General features: G+C 36.9%; 2 protein-coding genes across 2 annotated transcripts; both read left to right on the top strand.

Annotated features, from left to right (window-relative positions):
* The first annotated feature begins 3899 nt into the window (after positions 1-3899).
* Positions 3900-10091, top strand: actc1a (actin alpha cardiac muscle 1a). The gene is made up of 8 exons (XM_032586305.1): positions 3900-4026; positions 5206-5357; positions 6242-6370; positions 6450-6645; positions 6735-6896; positions 8253-8444; positions 9559-9740; positions 9822-10091. The coding sequence occupies exons 2-8, from the start codon at positions 5229-5231 to the stop codon at positions 9963-9965; spliced, it is 1134 nt and encodes a 377-aa protein (XP_032442196.1). The 5' UTR covers positions 3900-4026; positions 5206-5228; the 3' UTR covers positions 9966-10091.
* A 636-nt stretch (positions 10092-10727) lies between these two features.
* On the top strand, positions 10728-18371 carry scg5 (secretogranin V). Its single transcript, XM_032586088.1, has 12 exons — positions 10728-10956; positions 11024-11120; positions 11238-11494; positions 12467-12618; positions 12698-12790; positions 12860-13033; positions 14076-14215; positions 14553-14781; positions 14992-15141; positions 15706-15818; positions 16131-16184; positions 16991-18371. Exons 1-12 carry the CDS (start codon positions 10781-10783, stop codon positions 17111-17113), a joined length of 1758 nt encoding a protein of 585 aa, XP_032441979.1. The 5' UTR covers positions 10728-10780; the 3' UTR covers positions 17114-18371.
* Positions 18372-18408: the final 37 nt, after the last annotated feature.

Genomic DNA, 18408 nt, shown 5'->3' with positions numbered 1-18408 from the left:
TAAACCTCTGCTTTTGGAGGTTTAATGTCTGAATCCCATTCTGGTGATGTAACTGGCTTCTTCCTGCAGGGAATACCAAATTAACACCCTCCAGACAGAGCAGCATGCCACTCTGGACTCCTTATTTGCACAAACAAGCCCCGTCTGTGGTCCTGTCGATCCCCTCGTTGGGCAGGACAATGGAGTGCTGACATGGAAACTTTCAAAGCACCCCATTTATTTATAGGGCTGACTTTATCAGCTCTTCACGGCGTCTGCTTCGCACAGATCTGGGCACTCAGTGAAACACGCCAGTCATTTATTCAAAGCACAATGACACGGAATGAGGACTGATTGGTTGGGTTTTACCATGTATAGTAACCGATCCTCAATGAGGTAATAAGGGGGTGTCTGGTTTAAAGTGCTCGATAATCATCCTGTAGGTTATTTAGGAATTGTAAAATGTGATTAAGGGTTGAAATATTTAAATAAACAGAATTATCTTTTTGTGTAATAATCACAATAAAAAGTAAGTCAAATACGGTAAACTGTTTTATATCTATAATGTAAAAAATGGGGGATTTGTTGATTTTGCGTGAATTTCCACAATAATTCTCAAGAAACTGGAGGGACTGATTGATATAATTTGGCAGTAAAGAGATAAAAACTGCATTGATTTGATTGATAACATCATATTTAAGCTCACTTAGTGTTTAGTCCAGAATCTAGAGGGCCACATAAAAACATATGGCGGGCCGGATTTGGCCCACGGGCTTTGAGTTTGACACCTGTGGCACAGAATATCTGTTTGTTAAAAACTGTCAGCTGTTTGCAACAGGCAGGTGTGACCTTTAAAACTTCTGCTGATTTCATCAGAATCACTACAATGAATCATTTTGACATTATTAGACGAGTTTCCCTTCAATTTATTTGTTGATTTAACAAATTATTACATCAAATCCACAGTAAAACATAGTTATGTTTGCATAAAACATTTATATTACCGGTCAGAGAACATAATCCTGTCTGTGTTGGACAGCAGTTGATTCTAGCAGCTGCCTGAGTGTGTTTATGTGTGTGAGGCTGAAATGCAGAGGAGGCAGCTGTCAAGACAGAGGGACTTCCTGCGTTACCTTATAAGGACGAATGTCCCGCAACGCCGTGACCCATTTAGGAGCGATCAGCTTCCTCCTGAAGCTGCAGGGATTCTGCCAAAAAGTGCTTCTTTGACTTGAACAGAGCTGTTGACAAAACAAAGCGCTGGTTTCTTCCACCAGTCAGTTTCAGGAATTTAAATCTGAACTCTTATGCTATCTCTGATGATGCTGCTGCTGTAAAAATGTAAACATAGAAGCTTCGCTGTAGCCTGATTATAGGTATGACCGCATTTCAAACTGTGTGTGGAACATCCCACATATTTAAATGCTTATCTTGGCTGCTTTACTTAGACAAATATACGGCGACTCTCCACAATTATTGGAATCCATTGTGTTAAAAATATTACATTACTGCATGAATTGACTCAAAATGTCAACAATTTTCTTGATTATCATATTCTTCCTCCCTGTATGTGAAAGTAAGTAGTCCCCTTTTTCACTATTTCATTTGTGTAAAACTTTTTAGTTCTTCCAAATACAGAAAAAGGAAAATGTTTTGCCTCTTTTTATGCAAGATAAAACATTTTTGCAGTTTTTAATCTGTTTACTGCCAAATTATATCAATCAGTCCCTCCAGTTTCTTGAGAATTATTGTGGAAATTTATGCAAAATCAACAAATCCCTGAACTTTTTGCACTAATACATAATTGGGAGTTATTGCAGATTTTTCTCAAAAATTGTCAAAAACTTTCTTACTTGTTCTAAATAGCTGCCTCAGCTTTAAATTGATGTCAGATTATAGTCCATAATCTATACAGCGAGTAATAAAAAGTCACATTTACCGTCATAAATAAGCGCAAATATTTCCAAATTAGAACCACGAACACTTTGATTTTTATTGCAAACAATCACAAAAAGAATCACAAAATCCTGGAGGGACAGAAAAGATGCTCAATAATCAATTTTAAATTTAAGGATTTATTGATATTTTAAGTTTGTGAACAGATTTTATCAATACATTCTATGTGGATTTGGCCCAAACCAAAAATTAATTTGACACCGCTGATTTAAAGCAAAATCAAAACATTCGACTTTTGGAGCTCAGAAATTCTTCTAAAAATTTCTGAATTTTTTGGTGGAAACTTACTGCTTTGTTTTCTGTCTACAATGGTCCTAATATATACCATCATAGTGATCGATAAGTCACATTTACTGATTTCCATAAGCACAGATATAGCTAAAGTTATTGCAGATATTTATAGTTAGCAACACATTGTCATTAATTTTAATTGCAAAAGAATCACAGAATCCTAGAGGGACTGATGATCTAATTTTAGGAATTATTCACTGAATGCAGTGAGTTATCAATATTTTAGCAGTTTGTTTATGTGTTTTATCAATATATTCTGGCACAACCGTCCCTTTAAGAACATTTCTGATGGTGATATGGCTCAGAATGAAGATGAGTTTTCATTCAAACTGGTTTCTTCCTGCGCGTATCGCAGCACATGTCTACAAATGGAGTACTTCGGGGCGCTCGTAGAGTAATGGGGAGGCAGGCGGGGGGTATTTACATTCCTGCTGCCCTCGCCGCTGCACAGGCTCTCTGCAGGCGGTACAAGGTGACGAATAAGGATCCTGAGCTGCCATCTTTCTACCTTCAGTGTGTGCAGCTACTGGCACCGGCCACACGCCATTCCCCTAAAAGGAGACGCTGGAGCCAATGAGAGCTGAGGAGCGTCAGCCGTCGCTCCCCACATATCGCCTCGGCTCTCTGGAGGTCTGCAGCCTCCCTCCCCATCTCACAACGCTGCGTTTCAGCTGTTCGGCTGCAAACCCCCCCACCGCTCCGTCCCTTCTCACTCAGCACACACATACCATGACACAAGCAGATTGTCTCTGGCAACTGAATCACTCAGACATGTTCTCACATTACAATCATGTCCTGCAAGCATCCACATCCCCAATTAAAGCGATATTACTTCATTCACAAGGATCCGAGCAGCAGCACAAACTGAAGAAATGTTTTGGTGACACTTTATTTTAAGGGGTGTGCAGAAGACTGACATGGCATAACATCTGTTATAAGCATGAAGGAGTCTTCATGAATGTTGTGATGAGGTGATATTTAGTAAATAATGACACTTTAAAACAAAGTTGCACTAAAACTTGCATTAAAAGTCCATTAAAATCGACAACTTTCCATTATCTGGTAAATAATGACACTTTTAATGCAAAGTTGTTCCAAAACTTGCCTTAAAAGTCTATTGAAAGCATCAGCTTTTCATTATTTAGTAAATAATGACTCTTTTAATGTAATGTTCTATTATATCTTGCGTTAAAAGTACATTAAAAGTGTCAACTTTGCATTATTTGGTAAATAATGACAATTTTAATAAAACGTTGTTCCAAAACTTGCATTAAAAGTCTATTAAAATTGTAAATGTTGCACTACAAGTGTCATTATTTATTGAATGACACTTCATGACATTTATGACCGTATATCAGTCTTATGCAAATATAGTGTTACCAATGATATTTTGTTCATAAATCCAAATAATCATAAAAATTATAACACCCAAACATGTTTAAAAACCAGACCCCTGCATTAAAAGTATACATTTACCCTAAGTCATAATAAATTCTTGTCACACACACCATAAAAGCTGCTATTTAGCAGTTTATTGGGGCCGTAAAAAGTGCTGCTGGTTATGTCTCATCCAGGACCTTTAAACTGTCAAAGGAAATATCTCTCCATTCTGGAGGCATTCCTGACACGGGATCCACTTTACGCTGCCTTTTTGCTGAGCAACACTTAATTTGGACTTGCATAAAGACCTGAGCCCACCCACCGGCCCCCAGCCTCAGCATGCTGAATCATATTTAAGGAGGCCCTCACACCCTCGCCCCCGAATCCCAGAGGAAACTCCAGCCCACTGGTTACAGCTTGGTGAGTATCTTTAACAATCTGGCTCAGAAGATACTGAATTTCTACTTTCTTGCTGCCGGTTTTGCTTGTTGAATTAGATTGTTTGTGAAAGAAACTGAAGAAATATTTGGATGGTAATTCAGTTTTAGGTTGTAGGATGTGGGATGTTGATACAACATCTTATAAACTGACTAAATAAACGGAAATGTGGACATTATTATATTTGAGCACTTAAGGAGAGTTCTTGACACTCATTTATTAAAATCAAGATTTTATCATTTAGAAAACAAGTGAGTGAATTTTATAAACACATTAAACCCCAACTTTATGTTTTCTTTTTCGTTTGTTTAGTTTTATACAACTATAATGTCGATTGTGTTGCATAAAATGAAATACATTTAAAAAACTCTACATCTTGAAAAGGAGATTTTGCAAGAGAGTGAATTTTATTTTAAACCCCAACATCATTAGGCTTTCTTTTTCAGTTATTATTTCACATAAATTTACATTATTTACATTTACAAGGAGAATGTTTAGTTTTATACAACTATAGTGTCAATTGTGCTGCAAAAATGAAATACATCTAAAGATTTCTATATTACAAAGGAAATTTTGCTGACTGAACAGGAATAGCTGAACATTTAAGAGTCACTGTTCCCAAATAACAAAGAGGGAATGATTTCAGACAAGTAGAATGTAAAATAACTTGAAGTTAAAAGCAATGAAGTCACATTTGGAGTTTAAAAGTTTTGGTTTGCTTCAAGCATCCAGCATCAGTCAATAGATGCTTTGTGTAATTTGGAAGTCTAAAAAAAACGGGCTGGCACTTTGGATGCGTCCCAGAAATCCTAGAAAGATCTGAGCATATGTTTTGGATCCAAACAGGAGTTTATTATTCACGACAGCTGAGAGGAGACCCAGACCTCCTGCCACTTGTCTAAAGACTCACTGCATCAGCTGTTAACTGGCCCTGGCTTAACAATGAGACACTGAGCAGGAGTTGGGCTGTTGAGGCTTAAAATAGACGTGTTAGTTTGTTTGAGTGAACTGGGCCAAGTCCAGTTTTAGCTTTTCACAAAGTGGAAAAGCTTATAGAGGAGATTAAATAACTTAAGGGTGTCTGCATATCAAAAATAGCGCCAGATTGCTTCACAGAACCGAGCCATTTCTGAGTATGTTCCCATGTTTTGGGTTTTGCAGAAGGCCAACACAACAGACCAAACATGTGTGACGATGATGAGACCACCGCATTGGTGTGCGACAACGGTTCTGGTTTGGTCAAGGCGGGGTTTGCTGGTGACGATGCTCCCCGCGCCGTCTTTCCATCCATTGTTGGACGCCCCCGTCACCAGGTGAGGCAACTACTAATGACCCTTCGCACGTGACGTAACTTAATCATTCAAGGCGCCATGACCGAAGAGAGGAACATGGGTATTGAACAGAGCGACTGAAATTGTTGTCCAAAGTTGTTTTTCCCAGTTTATTCATGGCTTCTACATGTTCAAGTCAAGCTAATTTGTTTGTACACACACCTGGTTGGGGCTCATAGGCAGCGGGATTTACAAAAGTTGGAAACAGCTAGATTAGAAACCGACCCACACCTCCTCCCTCCTGATGTGTTAATCAAATGTACCGACTTTTTCTGAATTCACACCACATTATTTATATCACCATTTCATAAACAGCGTTTCCCCTTGCACCGGTGCAGCCGTACTAAAGACAAGATGCTAACCATTTTTTTCCATACATGCTAGGCTATGTGACGGTGGGGCGTTGTTTCCATGGTTATTGGTGGTTAGATGCACCTTCTACATAATGCAAGATTTGATATCTTTCTAATCCTAATTACCTATAAAGTAAATAAACATCAATCTTCTTACTTTGTAAAAAGTGTTGCTGCAAATCCGCAATTACATCGAGGGCTGACAGTCATTATGATTGATAGCTGCTCATTAAACGGTACGCAAGAAAAATGACAAGGTTGGTTTCCATCCTTGTCTGTTTGTGCAGCCGCCCATTTCTAAAGTGAAATCAACTAAATTAAAGCAATATTAGGTTACATATCTCTGTTTTTAGACTAGTTTTAAAGAAGCGCATTAGTTATTTTGACGTCCGTCATGGCGGAGTGGGCGGAGTTCTGAAGAGCGTGACGTCACGTGCAAAGAGTCAGTAACTAAAAAGGTGATTTTTCGTATCTTTATCCTAAGTATCTGTAATGAATTTGTGTCCCTGGCAGGGTGTGATGGTGGGTATGGGTCAGAAGGACAGCTACGTGGGAGATGAGGCCCAGAGCAAGAGGGGTATCCTGACTCTGAAGTACCCGATTGAGCATGGCATTATCACCAACTGGGATGACATGGAGAAGGTGAGAAATGGAAGAGAATCAGCAGTAAATGTGAGGTGAAACATCAAAATCAATCCATGACACTTTTGAATGTTTCTAGATCTGGCATCACACTTTCTACAACGAGCTCCGTGTGGCTCCAGAGGAGCATCCCACCCTGCTGACTGAAGCCCCTCTCAACCCAAAGGCCAACAGAGAGAAGATGACTCAGATCATGTTTGAAACCTTCAATGTCCCTGCCATGTATGTTGCCATCCAGGCTGTCCTGTCCCTCTATGCCTCTGGACGTACCACTGGTGAGACTCTGCCATAGTTTACGCCACAACATCACAGTAAAAGTCAGCTTTTTGGTTAAGAAAATTTGGGGGGGGGGTTTTCTCAACAGGTATTGTACTGGACTCTGGGGATGGTGTGACACACAACGTACCAATCTATGAGGGCTACGCTCTGCCGCACGCCATCATGCGTCTTGATCTGGCTGGTCGGGATCTCACTGACTATCTGATGAAAATCCTGACTGAGCGTGGCTACTCTTTTGTCACCACAGGTATTATAGGGTTACCAATAATAAAAGTAAAGCTAAAATATTACTTTAAAATGCATCTAGTATTAGCAAGTCGATTAGTTTAGCTAAAAATTGACTATTAGATGATAAATCTTTAGAAATAGTTTTAAAAAGTTAAAAACAATGTCTATAAAATATAAATTTCAGCAAAAGGTATAGTTTATATCTTGCAAATAAAAACTAATATAGCTTAGCCTAAACTTTATACAAAACATATTCAACACTTTTAAGCTTAAAACATTATGTACTTAAAAGAAAACAAATGGATGTTTTTGCTAATGCCACTATATGTAGCATTAGCAAACTATTTTCTTAACACATTAATAAACCAAAATAAATTGTTCATTTATCTAAAACACCTTTTAAATTATTGTTTACAAAACACATATGCACTACAATGTAAAAAAACAAGTGTTGACTTTAGTTGACTCTTGAGATGAAGCTAGCAAATCTGTGCTAAGCTAATGGAAATGCCTGATTAGGTTTGCTTGAAAAATAATGAATAATGACTCGTTAAGTGTGATTACAATTTGTTCGATTTAAATGCAACCTCTAGTTAAGATGATGAAAAGTTTACTGCTGATTAAATAATTGTACATTTACAACTGTAGCGGCTAAAATCCTATATTTTAGGCTACTGGTTGTTGTGCTTGAAGGCGTTGTTCTTACGTGCGTTCAGTGGAGATTTACCATGTCGATCTTTAGTTTGACTTATAAAAGGTCATTTATTGAACAGAACAATGTCCATTGTTTGCTACATCCAGGTAGTTACAGGTAAATTCGACATCAAAAACCTAAACCAAACACAGTGGAAAACTGTTGCCTCTTCCCACTAACAACACCTGAACAGAATCACCGTTGACCTTAAATACCCATCCCCCATCAGACACACAGAACTCAAAATGAAATTCGCCCCCTGGTGGCGATAAACACAGAAAAGGATAAATGGCTCCTACAACAACCACCGGATGAAACCAGTTTTGAATGATTAGCTAGCTCTCGACATTAAGCTAGCAAACCTGTGCTAAGCTAATGGTTACGGCTGATTCTGTATGCTTGAAAAACGATAAAAAATAAATTAAGTCTGATTACATTTGTTCAATTTAAACACAACCTCTATTTAAGAAGATAAAAAATTGATTGGTGAGTAAATAATTGTATTTTTACAACCATTGGAATAAACTATCTCTAGCAAACTTATGCTAAGCTAATGGATATAGCTAATTTGTTTGAGAAACAATCTATAAATTGTCTTGTGATTATCTAGTTCATCTGAGTTTCACATGTTGAATGTCTGGTGATGCTTTTTGACTGAACTGAGATAATTTTTCTCTCCAGCTGAGCGTGAGATTGTGCGAGACATCAAGGAGAAGCTGTGCTATGTAGCACTGGACTTTGAGAACGAGATGGCGACCGCCGCTTCCTCCTCCTCCCTGGAGAAGAGCTACGAGCTTCCCGACGGGCAGGTCATCACCATCGGCAACGAGCGTTTCCGCTGCCCGGAGACTCTGTTCCAGCCTTCCTTCATCGGTGAGCCATGAACCGCAACAACAACAAAAAAAGACCGAAACAACAGAAACCTTTTACAAAAACACTGACGAGGAGAAAATTAAGTTATTTTACTGACATGGTAAAATATATTTCTGGAGGATACCACATTCTGCTATAATTATTTTGATCACTACCATTATTTTACATATACATGCAAGTTTTCAGTTGTAACTTTTTGTTTTTCTGTATATATGAATTCTACGTCATGTATTAGCGCCACTGTGGATAGAAAACAAAAGAGTAAATTTCTGAAATGTTCTTGAGAAAAGATGAACATTTTTGAGTTTGAAAAATAAAAAATGTGCTAGAGAAAAAACAAGAAATTTTGAGATCTCAGAAGTTTTGTAGAAAAATCTTGGAAATCTCTGGTGTTGGAAAAGTCGCAAATTTGCTAGAAAGACCTTTAAATTTTCTAGAAAAAAACAGAAATTTCTTACTTTCAAAAGTTAAAAAAATTCAACTTTTAAAAGTAACATTTTTGACTTTTCAAGCTCAGAAATTTCCGCGTTTTTTCTAGAGAATGTAAAATTTTTTATAGCAAATTTGCAACTTTGAAAATATCCAAATATCAAAAATTGCTGAATTTTCAAAGTTTCTAAAGTTAAAAATGTTAAACTTTTGAGACATAGAAAATTTCCAAACATGAAAAAAATTTTACTTTTCTAGAGAATTTCTCAGTTTTTCTTTATAAAATTTATCAAACTTTTCATACTCATATAATTTCTAAATACCGAAAAATGTTGACTTTTCAAACTTATCTTAATCTCAAAATTTCTCTCTTTTTGTATCGCATTTAAAAAAAATTTCAAACTCAGAAGTTTCCACAATTTTTTCTAGAAAATTTCTGAGATTAATCTAAATATTTTTGATTTTTCTGGTGGAAATGTACTCCTTTTATTCTGCGTACAATGGCCCTAAAACGCCATTGTAAAATTCAGGGGCCTCAGTTGGACTGAAATATTACATATTTAAAACAAAAAGAAAGAATATTCTTGGGTCTTGAGCTATTGTACATTATTTTATTTCAAATCTTTTCTCTAAACTTCACATTTTACTGTAAATTCCTAAAACATTTGTTGTGTGACTTTCTCAGGTATGGAGTCTGCTGGCATCCATGAAACCGCTTACAACAGCATCATGAAGTGTGACATTGATATTCGTAAGGATCTTTATGCCAACAACGTGTTGTCTGGTGGAACCACCATGTATCCTGGTATTGCTGACCGTATGCAGAAAGAAATCACCGCCTTGGCCCCAAGCACCATGAAAATCAAGGTGAGCATGACTCCTTATGGGAAGCTATAGATTGCTCTGATGTCCTTTTTGTAAAAACCTTTCTCTCTTCTCTCCTTGCAGATCATTGCTCCTCCTGAGAGGAAATATTCTGTTTGGATCGGTGGCTCCATCTTGGCGTCTCTGTCCACGTTCCAGCAGATGTGGATCAGCAAGCAGGAGTATGATGAAGCTGGCCCCTCCATCGTCCACAGGAAGTGCTTCTAAATCGCCAGTCAGAACCAGAACCAGAACCAACAACCAAACTAGCTTACTTTCCATAACTGTATTTCTACTGTGTTGTGATGTATATACATGTACTGTTGTAATAATAAATAGTTTTTTAAAATGCAATTTAAGGGTTTGGAGAGTTGTTTTGATAAAATTACATTTAATGCTATTCTAAGTATTTGGTGGGTTTGGTAACAAACCATTTTCTTTTCTAACAAGTCATTTAAAAGACTAAAAGCACAAGCCGACACAATGACAATACACTGTCAGCAATCATTTATTATTATTATTTAGTTGGAGACTATTTTACAGATGACCAAATGGTTTGGCTGTTATGCTTTAATAACCCAAAACTGTGTCTGAAATCAAACTTTTGGAACCAAAGAAAATTAAACTTCCTAAATATTTCCCCTTCCCCTGAAAACAAAAAATTATAACTAAGACTAATGCACCATGTGTTTACGAATAAATAATCCCCTTATATATTTAAAACAATAGTAAAGACAGTGAAAACTGGGGAGGTTTTATCCTCAAAGCCCTCTTTTAGTTGAAGAATAGTTGTTTTTTTCAATTGTCATACTGAAGAGTGGGTGTAAAATGTTGAGTAAAATGTTGCGCAAGATAAAAACTCATGTCAACTACCTTCCCTTTGTCACCTGAATGCAACACTTTCCTTCTTTTGTGTCCCAGGTGAAACTAATCAGTATAATAAGCATAAAAAAGCCTTCTTCTATGTCTGCAGGTTCATTTTCTTAGTTATTTTCACAGGTCAACAGAAAACTGCTGGCTGCTTTTGGATTCTTGATTTTGAAATGAAGATTACAGATGGTAACGTGATTCGATTTCACCTCCAAGCTCTATATGGGATTTCTGTAAAGAACTTTGCGAAGAAGAAAGGGAAATTGGTGTACACTGGAGCTAAGGTGTTTGGGGTCCCTCTGGAAAATTTGCCCAGACGATACATTCCTGAATTTGGTCTTGTACCCTGGTAAGTGAATGCAGAAAGTAAACACTGATTAGCTTGATTGAATCTAGAGTTTTGGTTTCTATCTTAGCTTTTTAGTGGATGGTTGCTCTTTTCTGTTGGACCGTGTTGGTACTGTGGGCCTGTTCAGAAAACCAGGCTCCCTTCCTCGCGTTAAGATCCTCAGGGTAAGATTTATCCTGCATTTAAACCATATTAAATGGTCATATGCAGTACTTTTTATCTGTTTTCTATGTTTATAGCAATCATGCATCAAAATGAACATTCTGTTTTGCCTGGTTTAGGAGAAATTGAATCGTGGGGACGATGCCCTGTCCACTACTTCCCCCTATGATATCGCTACCCTCGTCAAACAGTTTTGCAGGGAGCTTCCTGAGCTGCTGTTCCCTTCTGAGATTCATGCAGCCCTGCTGGAAGCACAGGCCCTGCCCGACCTGCAGGGCAAGATGGCCGCCCTTCAGTTACTCTCCTGTTTGATACCAGCCAGAAACTCATCCTGCCTGCAGTATCTGTTTGACTTCCTTCACAAAGTTTCTCAGAGGTATGAATGAATATTAACAGAGTGGAGAATACTGGACCTATAGACACAGAAAATAGTTGTTTTGGATTTTGCTAAGTATCACCATTGAGGCACATTTATAGGAAAGAAAAATGGATGAAAGTATCAGTTAGCAATTTACTCTTTTGGATTTTACAACAATTTCTCTCTAAAACGTGTTTGAACAATGACATCACAGGCTTTAAAACTGGCTAGTTTTAAAGCCAGTTTTTGTTGTGTACAGTGACACAACAAAGACACGATTAAAGAGCGCAAATATAATTTAAAAGCATTTACAAACATTATTTGTTATATATTAATTTCCTTTATGGTTCATTAGTGCAGCGAAGGGAGGCCTATGATCGATACCAGAACTAATCAGAAACCTGGTTGGACAGTTTTTAGCTTGATTTGCTTGGATATTCAGCATGCTGAGTGAGATCATTAGCTACGTCTCCATTGACCATAACATTGTACAAATTGGAATTACAAAAATAAACTTGCTTAATTGAAACACGACAATTTTAAAAAAGCTGTATTTTGCACTAGGATGGGGGTTTTTGGCCGTATTTAAAGCTAGTGTTTATCACATAACTTGCATCATGAGTTATGTGATCAACAACCGGATGTTGCAGAAAAGACAAAGGTGACAGGAAATGGTAGGATGATGCTGGTGTAGTGCTTTTTTAAAAAATCACTTATTTTGTGAACAAATTTATTACTGTCATTTCTAAATGCTGCAACATTTTGAGTCAATTTTATTACTTCCTGATTCTTTATTGTAGAGTGTTAGTTTGCAAAAAGACCATGTTGTTAAATCAGTTCTCTGTTGGGACATTTTGTTTTTCAAAGTTCTCTCAAACTGAGAATAAAACTAGTCAACTTTTGGGGCTTGAAAGGGAAGGTGTCATTTTACCAAAGAGTTTCATACATTTTCATCTGATCATAAAAATAAATGTCTTATTCTTTTCTCAGATGCTCTGACAACTTGATGACCAGCTCCAATCTGGCCACAGTCTTTGTCCCATGCCTCTTACCGCCGCCAAACAAAACCGAAATGTCAGAAGAACGACTTGAACTTCGAGTTCTTGTCCTGCGCACTTTCATAGAGTTTCCTCATGTTTTTGGTAATAAATTAATCATATTGGTTGAATATCTTTTTAAAATAGCTTTGGCTGACTTTCTTCTAAATGCATCATATTTTAGGTGTGATTTCTAAAACTGTTGTGGACAGCATGAAATATTTTATGAACTTTGTTCATCTGGAGGATGTGTTCAAGAAAAGAAACCGCTTAAAGGGTAAAATACAAACAATTATTCCTGAGAAATTAAAATTTTACTTGATTAAAGTTGCTTTTTTTCCCTCAGTAAAACGATCTGAGAAGACCGTGCTCTGGATTCAGAGCAAGCCAAAGGTCAGGCCTGCAGTTTCTGATCCGACTCTTGTCTGCATAACGAGAGGCGACCCAAAGCTGAGGAGAAGCGTTGGTCTTGAAACCTTCCCCAACATCCAGCTGTTCAGGACCTGCATGCCTAATGAAGGTATGAACTATTTTAAAATGGACGCTGCTGTTCTTGTGGAAAGAATAATTAATACACATGTTTGTAGATCAAAGTTTCAGATCTTCAAACAAAACTTTTGTTACTGCCATGGAGAGACTGCAGCGCAAAAACTGGAGAAGACGTTCTTCACCAATCTAAATTTTACTAGTTGTCCCATGTCTGTCCATCTCTGAAAATATTTGAACAGACTTTGTTGTATCAGGCTTTTTTTCTCTTGAATAAATGTTGTTTTTATGTGACTGTTACTTTTCTGTACTTCATCTGTCAAAGACTTAACTTTCTTAGATTACATATTTTGTCATGTTTATCAACAAACTTCAGTACATTTGATGCAAAGCAGCATATTGTGAAGTAAAACTTTTAAACAAATCTGAAAAGTGTCATGCATTCCCCTAAAAATCAGCTTTTAGATCCACCTCGGAGTGCAATTGAAACAAATCTTGCTAGATTTCAAGTTGCTAATTATTTCCTCTTCCAGATGGATTGAACATTGCTCTGTGAAATGTTCAAATCTAAACATTGTTAAAACTTAAACATTCTTCCTGGTACTGTCCCTTTTATTACTTCACTCATTCAGAAAACCTCAGTATTTAAATTTAGTTTGAATTAACATTTTGTTTTGACTGTTCCTGCATGGAATAAATAAGATTATATGGGTTTAAAGGCCTGATCAGGTCATATAGAAGCAATTTAACTAAAGCTTTTTATTTAAAAATATCGGCATTTTGAATTTCTCCATTATTTCTCAGTTGAACAGTTAAATAATGAAATTCTACACAAAATGGCATAAATTTAACGGCTCTGTGTGCCACCAATGAGAAAATAGGAATTCTGGTTTCCTAGCAACTGCATCTGATCCGTGAAGCAGATTCACAACAGCGGAAATGGGGAAATTCTCTTTCAAAATAAAACGCCACTATATAGATGGTTGCAACAAATCTGCGTTTAACAAGGAGTTGGTGTATCAATCTGAGCGGTAACACTTAAATGTTACAATTTCCTGTATAACATCGATTTAAAGTCGTCAGGAATTCGCTTTTGCGCGAGTTACTAACAGATGTGGGATTAATGTATTTTATTTTGAAAGAAAAACGGAACTATTTTTTCATGGTGACTTACTTGATGGAGGAGAAGGCAGGTTCCTCCGTCTACGCATTCAAGGTAAAGAAAAATATTTATCATTTAAGTGCTTTTTTGTGCGTTTCTTTTTCAAATATACATAAAATGAAACTTAAAACGAACAGAGCATGTGGTTGAATTTAACGTAATCTGATTATTTTGGCTATTCACGGGCTGTTTACAGAGAGTGGCGCATCATAAATGTGTATCTCCATTTTATAATTTGCTACAGTTTAGATAACGGCTTGCTGCATTCAATCTGTTATGGTTAAGGGTCAAAGTTCAGGCTAATTATTTACCGATTAAGTAAAAACAGCTGGCTGTTGGTGGTTATGTGCCATTTGTCCAAAGATGCTTGGTGTGCTCTTCACCCCCGCAGATGACAGAAATTGGATCCTCGGCGCGGCTCTTTCTGCTCGGACTGCTGGTGTGCCTGCAGCTCGGCAAAGCTCCAGCTCGCACTCCCCGCACGGCGGTGGACCAGGTGTCCGAGGCCGACATCCAGCGGCTGCTGCACGGCGTCATGGAGCAGCTGGGCATCGCTCGGCCCCGGGTGGAGTACCCTGCGCATCAGGCCACGAACATCGTCGGGCCTCAGAGCATACAAGGTAATCAAACCAACTTATTTCCCTCATTTTAATACAATGTTTTCCCCATTTTTCATCAGTCTCAGTTTGTTCTTATTCTGGAATAACTCAGAATAAGATTAAGAACACTTAAATTAACGTTGTGTTTAGATATTGCAGTGTAAGAAGTAAGATGGGTTTTTTTATTGTAGGAAAAGGGTTGATGGTTGTAATGTCTCTTCCGCCCACCAGGTGGTGCTCATGAAGGCCTGCAGCACCTCGGTCCTTACGGAAACATCCCAAACATCGTGGCTGAGCTGACAGGCGACAATGTTCCCAAAGACTTTAGCGATGACCACAGCTACCCAGACCCTCCAAACCCCTGTCCCCTGGGAAAAACGGGTAGAAACTTTAACCTCCATTTTTATGTTCTGAGCCACTAATGTAAATTTACAGGCAGACAATGACTTTTAAAAGCAACAAATGCCAAAATAAAGACAAATTGAAGGTTTAGGTTTTGTTTTTGTTGCTTTATTCAACTTAAGAGAATGAATGTGTCTTTTATTGGCAGATAAATTACCTTATAAGGTGGGAAAAATGTCTTGTTATAAGTTAAATAATCTGCCAATGGTACATGTACTTTTTCCATCAATATTAAGGAATTATTTACTTAAAACAAGCCTTTGTATCTTGCTCAAAAGTTACTTGTGAGTTAGTTTTGTCTTATTTCAAGACATTACAAATAAATTACTATAAGCTAGATCAAAAATATTTGGTAATATTTTGTGTTTTTACAGTGTAGAAATAACGTAAAACAGGAAACGTTTGATTTTAGTCTGTCAGTGAGAAAAAAACAGTCGCGATTATTTAGATTGACATCGGAGGGTATAACCACAAATGCATTAAATGTCTATTTTCTGACAACACATTATTTCATAAAAGTGTCTTTTATTTTTTTACTCGCAGCTGGAGACGGTTGCTTGGAAAATGCTCCGGACACGGCTGAGTTCAGCAGGGAGTTTCAGAAACACCAGCACCTCTTCGACCCAGAGCATGACTACCCTGCTCTGGGAAAGTGGGTGAGGGAATCAGCCGACACCATAAACTCTTAAAATTATTTTTAAACATAGTTCAATGTAATGTTTCTTATTAGAAGCTTCAAACTGACTGGTTTGTCTAAAATGTGGCAATGATTCAGGATCTTTGAGCTTCTTTGTTTTAGGTTCTTTACTTCCATTTGGGCAAAACAAACTTTATTCTAAATTGACATCTTGTTTTGCAGGAAATTTTATCTCCTGCAAAATGTGATTATATATTTGTACTTTGATTTGAAAACATGTGAACTACAACTTTGTGTTTTATTTTAAAAAAATGTTTTTGGTTTCTTTCAGAACAAAGAACTTTTATACCAAAAGCTGAAGGGAGGACCAAAGAGAAGGAAAAGGGTAAAATATTTACCTCTAGTTTTTTCACAATACTTTTTCCTTTGACATTTTTTCATTTGTAGGATTAAGTTTGAGAAATGTCTTGTCTTTTAGATACACTGACTACTGTGTTTTCCGCAGTGTATCATAAGCCTGGCGGGCCACCAGGCTTTACTTGTGCCCCCATCAAGCTAAACATTACTTGTTTAAGTTTTTGTTAAATGTTTGCATTTTTAAGATTTTATAGTTGGTATTCAGGTGTTAATCTTCCAATAACACATAATTATCAAGTGATATTTTCAAATTTTCTGTAAACTTTAAACATTTTTTAACTCAAAAACACGACAGATAAATGACTGCCAAGCGCCCAACCACCAGACTTAGCAAGTTTTCTGGGGCAAACCTTACACTAGTTTGTTAGAATTTCCCCTTAAATAAATTTTTTTACTTGCATATGTTTTAATTTTATAAATATACTCTTTTCAGGGCAGGTATTTGGATAGATCCATCGCTGTTTCCAGGGTGAAATGATTATACAACAAAACAACTTTAGTAATTTATAAAAAATAAAACAATTGGTTGCCAAATATAATTTCTTGTAGATTTGCTCTAAAACCACACATGCAGCATTTAAATGCATTGATGCATCTTAGTGTAGATGGAATAATGAAGACAAAAGACAATTTAAGGCGAAGTGCAAAACTTTCACAGTTTTGGTGTCAATAATCTCAGCCAGTTCATCCTGAATAGATGAATCCTTCTAATAAACCAATATGAAACCAATATTTATGAAGTTACATAAACATTCCTCATGTCTATTTCCACAGAGCATCAACCCTTATTTACAGGGTCAAAGGTTGGACAATGTGGTCGCCAAGAAATCTGTTCCCCATTTCTCAGAAGAAGAAGAAGCATCGACCACCACGGCTCCCAGCAAACCTGCAATCTGAAATTTGGGAAAACTTGGAAAATGTTTTCCTCTCAGAAAAATGTTTGTAGGCTGCACATTCCAGGATTTGTTTCAATAGTCACTGGGACAGTGTTTTCAGCAGAAACGCTGCATTTTCATTGACTTAAACGTAAAAATGTGCCAAGATTTATCTGGTGATTTGCCTAAAGCACAGGTGTCAAACTCAAGGCCCGGGGGCTAAATCTGGCCCGCCGTAGCTTTTTATGTGGCCCTGTAGACTCCAAATTACATCAATTAGTCCCTCCAGTTTTTCACAAATCTGCAAAATTCATACAAAATCTACAGATTCTCACATTTTTTTCAGATTTTTACTGCAAAGTTTTCTCAAAATTGCCCAAAAACATTGAGTTTAAGTGACTGGTACCTCAGCTTTACCTGATGAGCTATAGTCCAGGACCGATACGGCAATTAATAAAAATCCACATTCAGCATCATAAATATCATTAAAACTTTTTACAAATATTTCTGAATTGGCACCACAAAAACGATCTCAAAATCCTGGATGATCTGATCAGTGTGAAAAGATGTTAAATATTTAATTTTAAGAAACAAACTGCTATTTATTGAAATTTTAACAGTGTAGTGGGTCTTTATTAATACATTCTGGCCCTTTAATAACATTCAGACTTTTGATTTGACTCAAAATGAAAATGAGGGTGACGCCCCTGACTTAAAGTATCTAAATGTTTATATCTGAAGCTCAAAAATAAACAAGTGGGCATAAAAACAGAATATTTTGGAAAGACAATGCTAAAGTCATGTTCAACTTTGCTTTAGAAATTTGGTAACAGGAAGTGGAGTCCGTGTTAAAACTGTTTTGGTAAATATTTAAAACTAAATTTAGAAGGAAAAAAATTGATTCAAGTATCCTTCAGCTGATTAAGGTTGATGCCATTAAAGCTGTCACTGATCTAAGATCCCATAATTACAGATTCAATCCAGAATGTATAAAGTTTTATTAAAGATCTGGAGGTTAAATTATAGCTTATTTATTCACAGCAGTACAGAGAACAGCATTACAAAGTTTGTTAAAATTTTATGATTCATGTGTCTCTTCAACATCCTTAAATCTCCTTTTATTTAAAATCTGCTTATGAACATCTTCACTCCACCATGACAAGTATTTTTGAGCTTTTTCTCTTCAGGCTGCAGCGACTCTTATCTTTGTTTACCGGATCTTGTCAAAATGTTTGTCTTCTGTTTTTGTTCTGTAAAGTCAAATAAACGACTTATCTGCATTGACAAAGTCTGGAAGTTTTTGTTTTTTTTCCAGTT

The sequence above is a fragment of the Xiphophorus hellerii genome, chromosome 15 (genome assembly GCF_003331165.1).
Source record: "Xiphophorus hellerii strain 12219 chromosome 15, Xiphophorus_hellerii-4.1, whole genome shotgun sequence".
Lineage (NCBI taxonomy): Eukaryota > Metazoa > Chordata > Actinopteri > Cyprinodontiformes > Poeciliidae > Xiphophorus > Xiphophorus hellerii.
This window is presented reverse-complemented; position numbering and strand designations above follow the sequence as displayed.